Source organism: Notothenia coriiceps, unplaced genomic scaffold, assembly GCF_000735185.1.
Source record: "Notothenia coriiceps isolate Sejong01 unplaced genomic scaffold, NC01 NC01_scaffold00025796, whole genome shotgun sequence".
Lineage (NCBI taxonomy): Eukaryota > Metazoa > Chordata > Actinopteri > Perciformes > Nototheniidae > Notothenia > Notothenia coriiceps.
Genome location: NW_011358497.1, coordinates 1 through 7,930, shown reverse-complemented (window position 1 = coordinate 7,930; position 7,930 = coordinate 1). Strand labels below are relative to the sequence as shown.

Sequence of the window (7,930 nt, the reverse complement as noted above, 5' to 3'; positions counted from 1 at the left end):
TACCTCAAGCAAGTTCTCATTCAATCCGGCCTATCTCCTATATCATACTCGGGACATTCCTTCAGGATAGGTGCAGCCCCCCCTGCTGCTAATCAAGGTCTCTCTACCTCATCCCTACAACAACTAGGACGGTGGTCCTCCTCCGCCTTCACAACCTACACTCGCCCGGACATCAGCGCCGTGCTGGCCATCCAACGATCTCTCAGACCCTAACTACGGTATTTACGCATATAACTGGTGGTGGTTCATAACACGTTTACAAGCATACATGTTTCATTATGGTATCGGATTTCAAACTGCATCCCTATCCTAGTCCGCGGGCTCCCGCCCACAGGGAATAATGTCTCGTCTCATGTTGCATCTACACGTCACGGGCTACATTCTTCTGCACGCAGGTATCTAATCCCAGGCCTGTGCTCAAATGTGTCTGTGTAAAAATGCATACCCTGCGACGTCAGGTCATAAGAGAAGAGAGGAAAAGAAAGAGAGAAAAGAAAGAAGAGAGAGTAAAAGAGAAGAAGAAGGGACCGTGTGTCCCCGTAGACTTCGGTCTTGTGGACTGCGGGTCCCCGTAGACTTCGGTCTCGTGGCTGTGGGCCACCGTAAACTTCGGTTTCCGTCATAAACAAGATCCCTGCTTCGGCAGGACGTTCAACCTTCTTGGCGGCGTAGTCAAGCCCTGCTAGCCAGGCAGGCGACCCTCAGGTCGTTTTCAGATAAGACCGGCACTGATTTCGGCAGTCAGAGTCTCAGCATGACCCGTAAGCTCCGGCAGTGATTCCGGCCCCCTGCCGCATACACATATTAATCTATTATTTCCTCCCCAGATCACCACAGTCACCCTACAAGGTAAGAAACTCAGTTCATCTCAGTATTTTATACTTCACTGGTTTTGGGGATTTTCATCGGAGCGGTTCTTTCCCTCCTGAATGATTATCCTGCAAACCGGGGCCTAATCGCCAAACACCATTCCATTCTCCTGTTGTATTATTATTACGTTCCCTATTGGGCTAGGGCAGGGGTTGCCAACACGTCGATCGCGAGCTACCACTGGACGTGTAACAATAAATATGTATTCCATACATCACGTCTCTCCGGTTTGAAATGAAAGCTTTAGCGCAAGTTCAATAAGGAAGACCTAACCATGAGTCACTTACACGTCACTCTATTGCTCTCGCCCCACTCATTAAACATGTGGGCGTCACCCCTCAGCAGCCAATTGCTGCACACGTTAAATTCCTTAAATGCCTGCTCTTCCTTCCTGTCAGTTGTCATTTCAGGTGACCACACGCAACCCTCCTCCACCCCTCTCGCCTCCCGTCTCCTCCAGGACAAAGCTAAACCTTCCTCCTTCAGACCGGTCCCACCTACTTATCACCACCACCAGTGTCTAGACCCCGGGGATTTTCATCGGAGCGGTTCTTTCCCTCCTGAATGATTATCCTGCAAACCGGGGCCTAATCGCCAAACACCATTTCATTCTCTTGTTGTATTATCATGGCAATTATTCCATCTATATGACGTGTAACAATAAATATGTATTCCATACATCACGTCTCTCCGGTTTGAAATTAAATTAAATGAAAATCGACGGCCTAAATCGGCTCGGTGTGTCCGTGCCTTTAAGTGTATTTAATGTGTGTCTATTGTTTTTATATTCACTGCAGTTATTCATGTCAACCAGTAGTCTGAGCCATTGTTTATAACTTAAAAGGGTGTTAAATAAAATATGGTGATGATGAATGGTTTTTGTGTCAATGTAAGAGCAGTTAAAACAGACCAGTCAAATTTGACCGGGAACTCCAAGGCAAGGGAGGAGAAACGAACAAGATAGGAGGGGTTAATTCATTATTACTTAACCTCTGCTCCTCCTCCTCAACATCTTAACAGGCTCCTGTATTGTTTTAAAATGTTGTTAGAAATGAACAGTTATTTACCCAGATGTGTTTCCTCTCCCTCAGAGCTCCCCTCCATCTTTCTGTGGAACCGGCAGGACTGGGGACCTGCAGTCCATCCTCAGTGTGATGGAGGACGCCCAGAGCTTCATTTACATCGCTGTCATGAACTACCTGCCCACCATGGAGTTCTCTCATCCTAAGAGGTACAGCTGTTCAGTAGAGCCTCACTGAACTCAGTGTCACCTCCCTGAACGCCCTCATCTGTGGCTACACTGCTCCTGAACACCTTTGTTTTGAGTCTGATGTCTCCGTAGATGTAATCATGTTTAAAACTGGCTCCTATAGTCACAATGGGATTGTTTCACACATGTTTGTCCTGCAGTTCCGTTCCGTAGCACACCACAGGGAGTAAGGACATAGCTTGATCGTTATTTTCTGCTTGCATCTCAGCCTGAACTGTTAATAAGATGCAGGCTCTCACTCATTATTACTGTTGAATTAAATCTAATTAAATTAATTTCATACTAAAACCATCTGTGTATACAATAGATTGAAAGCTTTGCAGTAGCGGTAAATGCATAAAAACTCATTTAATTTCCACTGTGTGGAGAGACGACAATTAGTAAGAAGATGGTTGTTAAGGCAACTGTTCAAAGAAGCAGCATGCTTTAGGTTCTCCAAATGATGTTGTCCCAGCACAATTTTTTTAAGAAATCTGGGACATTATTGGAATGAATGTTCTTAATATAATTAACAGCAGCCTTTGTCCAGCCCTTGGTAAGAAAAACAAACCTTTTTTGAAAAATTTTAGGCCTATATACAAAACTTCCTTTTATGTCTAAAATTCTAGAAAAAGTAGTAATATTACAGTTGCAGTTTTTTTTTTAAATGTGCATGGTATTCTCAAGGTTTTCCAGTCTGGGTTTAAAACCCTCCACAGCACTGAAAGTGCCCTTTTAAGAGTTTTTAATGACCTATTTGTAGCTACTGATGCTGGTAACAGTGCTGTTCTTATACTTTTAGACCTTACAGCTGCCTTCGACACTGTAGATCACGGCATTCTTATCTCTCGCCTGAAGCATTCTGTGGGAATCAGTAGTACTGCTCTAGATTGGTTTCAGTCCTACCTCTCTGAAAGAAGTTTGAATGTGAATCTTGGTGACTTTAGCTCCTCCACTGCTCCTCTGCCAAATGGGGTACCCCAAGGTTCATTAAAAAATATGGCTTCTCATTTCATTTTTATGCAGATGATTCCCAAATCTTGCTGCCCCTGAAAACAAATGACCCCACTTATGCTTGATTCTCTGGTCCCATATATAAAACCCACTGTTACTTTACTGTCTTGGTGTGCAGATTGAACGGGATTTTAAATGGAATAAACAGATGAATTCTGTTGTAAAATCCAGTTTTTTTCAGCTGCGAATGTTATCAAAGGTCAAGCCTTTCATTACATTAGATGTTACTTGTTACACGCTTTTATCCAAAGCGACTTATATACTCAATACTGTGGACAATCCCCACAGGAGCAATTTGGGGTGAAGTGTCTTGCCCAGGGACACAACGACATGCTGACTGCAGTGGGGTTTGAACCTGTGACCCCCTGACCCGAACACCTAGGGACAACCCACTACGCCACATGCTCCTTTCTTTTAACGACTTTGAGAGGATCATACACTGTTTTATCACAACTAAACTTGACTACTGTAATGCTCTCTATGTTGGAGTTAGCCAGGCTTCCATCTCCCATTTACAGCTACTTCTAAATGCTGCTGCTGGCCTACTCACGAAAACACGCAAGCGCGAGCACATTACACCAGTACTGGCATCTTTACACTGGCTTCCAATAAAGTTTAGAATCGATTTTAAAATGTTATTGTTTGCCTACAAAGCCCTTACTGGTTTGGCCCCACCTTACCTGGCAGAACGCCTACACCCTACATCCTCCCGGTCACTGAGGTCTGCTGACAGATTCCTCCTTGTGGTCCAGAGGTTGAAGCAGCGGGGGGGCAGGGCCTTTGCTTTAGCAGCTCCCAGGCTTTGGAACCATTTGCCCCCCCGATCAGACTTGCTCCCACTTTGTATGTTTTTAAATCTCGTTTAAAGACCTACTTGTTCTCCCGTGCTTTTGCAGACCACGTATAAGACGTATCAGTCTGTGTTTTTCTAAATTGGGGTTTTCTATTTTGTTGTGTTTTAAAATGTTTTTACATCATGTATGAGGGTTTGCAGTCTGTGCCGGCTATAAGTATGGTTTTATTGTGTCGTACTTTTACATTAGTTTCTTTTTCACCCTCTAAGGACAGAGGGTGTCGTATTGTCATACTGATATTCTGTACAAACTGTGAAGACCACTGAGACAAATGTAAAATTTGTGATATTGGGCTATATAAATAAACATTGATTGATTGATTTTTGTGCTATCGGTTTTGTCTAAATGTATTTATGCTGCTTTTTTATATATTAATTGATGTACAGCACTTTGGTCAACTCTGTTGTTTTTAAATGTGCTATATAAATAAAGCTGATGGTCACTTTAATGGTTAATCTCTAATAAATGTAAACACCTGCCGAAATTTGTAATCAAAAGTCCTCATTTGAAATTCTCTTACTACATCATAATCTATTCAGAGTGTATGTAAACAACTGAAATGTACGAAGTGTTACTGTGCCTCATGGGAGTATCAAGAAGCTGCACAGGGTTATTCTAAACCTTTTTTTGTGAGAATAGATTAAGTTCAAACTGATTTAGGACATGAGTTATTTGCATTGTTAATATCTCATGTGGTTATAATCTGCAGGTACTGGGCCGACATCGACACCCAGCTAAGGCGCGTCAGCTACGAGAAGCGGGTCAGAGTGCGCCTGCTGATCAGCTGCTGGGCCAGCACCCAGCCCATCATGTTCCCCTTCCTCAAGTCTCTGGCCTCCGTGTACGACCCCAAGAGCAGACTGGACATCCAGGTGGTGAGTCGCTCTTCCTCTTTACTGATTACTTTAATTAAACCTTCCAGGGATCAGATTGTATCTGCTACTGAGAATGAATGTTGTACATGTTTTTATTAATATTTTATAGTAAACCAATAAAGTAGTGACATTTTGTTTCCCTTACCCAGAGGCTGTTTGTGGTGCCTGCCACCCCCCAGCAGAAGGAGATTCCCTTTGCCAGAGTGAACCACAACAAGTACATGGTGACGGACAAGATAGCATACATAGGTGAAGCTGCTCAAACTCTGCATGAACACAATACTTTATCTATCCTGGGGAGACTCTTTTGTGACAGTCGATTCGATTTAGAATCAAATGAATAACAGATAAATATGTATACAAATTGAAATGTAATACAACTATTCATACAAAGTTATATTATGCGATAAAAGTTATAAAATATGTTGTATAAAGAGTGTGCAATAAAAGATACAATTAAATAGAATAAACCTTTGTATATAGAAATAAGAAGTTTGAGTAAAAATGTGCACAATGTACCACAAAAAATGTATAATATACATGTATATTACAATATACACAGTGGTGTATAAGTATTATAATATTAAAATGATATAATAATAATAATCAAATCTGATTGTGCACCCATAATATAAATCACCTTCCAATCAGCCATGGAGAAGTGCTGGACCTGAATCGTGTGTGTGTTTCTGCCTGCAGGTACGTCGAACTGGTCTGGGGACTACTTTGTGAGCACAGCCGGCTCAGCATTGGTCGTCAATCAAACAGCATCAGAGTCTTCTGAGACAACCGTCCAATCACAGCTGCAGGCCGTGTTTGAGAGGGACTGGGATTCCGCCTACAGCACCCCCCTCACTCAGCACTCAAACCTAAAAAACTTGTGTTAGTTTCATCAGCCAATATCACAGATCCTTCATCAGAGGGGACTCTTCAACACATATTGCCGTGCTATAGTTGCACGTTCATGCATTTTGCTCTATTCAGCTGGAACATTTCTTCTCAGCTGAGCGGAGTTTGCTGAGGTCCAAAGGAAGATATTTCACTTCCAGAAAAGCTGCTTTATGCATCAGTGCCAAACTTGACTTGAGCAACGTGACGTCTTAAACCAGTAAACTGCTCATTGGCAGTCTTATACTACCATGGGTTGTTCAAGGGTGCCTTTTTTTTTTACATTTTAGACAATATTTTTGCATCTCTTTGCCGTTGTTATCAGAACTGGCCTGGGATTTAAACTGCATGTGTGTGTTAAGCTTTGATGACTTTATAATTTTCAAAATCAATCAAAACACCTTTATTTTCTGCAACAACAGCCTCAGTGCGGGATTTTCTTTTTTTCTTTATCCTAGCACACCTCAGGGAGTAAAGTGTTTTTCTTAATTAATCTGCACATGAACTGGAAATAAGATGCATGTTTTCAAAATTCAGCTCTCAGTCTTTATGACTGTTTTTTTTAAATACGATAATTTCAGCAGTGTTCAAAAATAGATACAGTTTTGCAGTGGCAGTAAATGTGGATTATAATTTCATTTCCACTGTGTGGAGTGACTGCACCTACCAATTAATGAAGACGTGGTTGTTATGGCAACTGTTCAAAGAAGCAGCATGCACATTAAACAAAATACTCTGGGGCAGTCATTATCTATGTGACATCTTTATAAAGAAATAACTTTCAATAAATGACTTTCAATCAAACTTGTTTCAGTCTGTTTATATGTATTGGTGTCTCCTATACACATATATTTCATTATTTTGGCTTCATCACACTATTACAATAAAGATCCTATATAACTTACTAAATTGGTAGATTAGAGTCTCTGGCACTTTTGTGTTGGAAACAACAGCAGCATTTAATCAGCCCGTTTAGCCTGCAAAGTAAAATATCTTTAAAATCTTTGATGCTCTTCCTCCTGAAGCTCATCTTATGTGAAGTCAAGAACGTAAATAAGTCCTTATACAATACAAGAATACACGTTACAGCCGTGTGAGGTTAGGTATGAGATATTTATGGGCATAAATATGTCTCATAATTATTTGTGTGAACATAAACATTATTTGTTTGTAAATATGTGATTTGTAAATGTAAAAAACCATCCACAAATGCATTTAAAAGATTTGCAAAACTCACAAATAAATGTGCAAGTGTAAAGCGGATCTGCAAATACGCTAAATATTTTCACAATAAAAAAAGATCTGTGAATATCTCTTTAACATTTACAGCTTTCGATCAGGCATTTGTGAATCCAATTTGTATTTGTTGAACAAAAATGCGCTTGCGGATCTCAAATCTCTGCTCGTGGATCTCACATTTCTGTTTGTGGATCGTCTTTTTACACACACGGAATTTTGAGACATATTTTCCGCCGGTCTCCGCTCAAATCTACACGGTTATGGCTAGAAAGGATCCGTCTTGTTTAAATATGACGTCACGTTCTCGTTGTAACTCTCGTTGGAGCGGCTCGGAAACACACCTACAGCAGTAACATGCAACATCCACATTAATGCAGCAGTAATATTAATAGAGAAACATCAGACATAATAGTAAAACACTGAAAGGGAACATTGTATTGCACCAGGAGCTATCTTGGGACTTTTACTGCGACAACGTTGACTTGCCTGTGAATAAAAAATAAACCATAGTGTTGGTGATATACAGTGTTGTCATTCTTCTTTGAACACCAGCAGGACCGCTAACACCCTATTTCAACAATCACACTCCCTGTAATTGACATAATTAATAGATAGTTTAGCTTCTCACCATCATTTGCTGTGGCCCACTGACTGAAAGGCTGCCTGCCAAACGTAAACATTCAGCCACGTGACTTGCAAACTATCGCGAGAGTTTTACACTAGACGGATCCTTTCTTGCCATAACCCAGTGGTTCTCAAAGTGGGGGGCGCGCCCCCCCAGGGGGGCGCAGAGGCATGACAGGGGGGGCGCGAGAGACCAGGAGGAAAAATGGTTATAAAAAAAAAAAACAAAAAAAAAAAAAAAAATGTTTTAAAAATTATTGATTCGAAAATAATATTATACAGTACTATTACGTCTGGGTCTCTGTGTTTCATTAAAG

The 7,930-nt window shown here is 41.1% G+C and overlaps 1 protein-coding gene across 1 annotated transcript; it reads left to right on the top strand.

Moving 5' to 3' along the window:
- Nucleotides 1-97: 97 nt before the first annotated feature.
- On the top strand, nucleotides 98-6,554 carry LOC104956292 (phospholipase D3-like; the record flags this gene model as incomplete). Its single annotated transcript, XM_010783762.1, has 5 exons — nucleotides 98-218; nucleotides 1,962-2,101; nucleotides 4,697-4,862; nucleotides 5,012-5,111; nucleotides 5,562-6,554. Coding segments are annotated over 5 exons (715 nt in total), but the record flags the coding sequence as incomplete, so codon positions are not given.
- Between the last annotated feature and the right edge of the window lie 1,376 nt (nucleotides 6,555-7,930).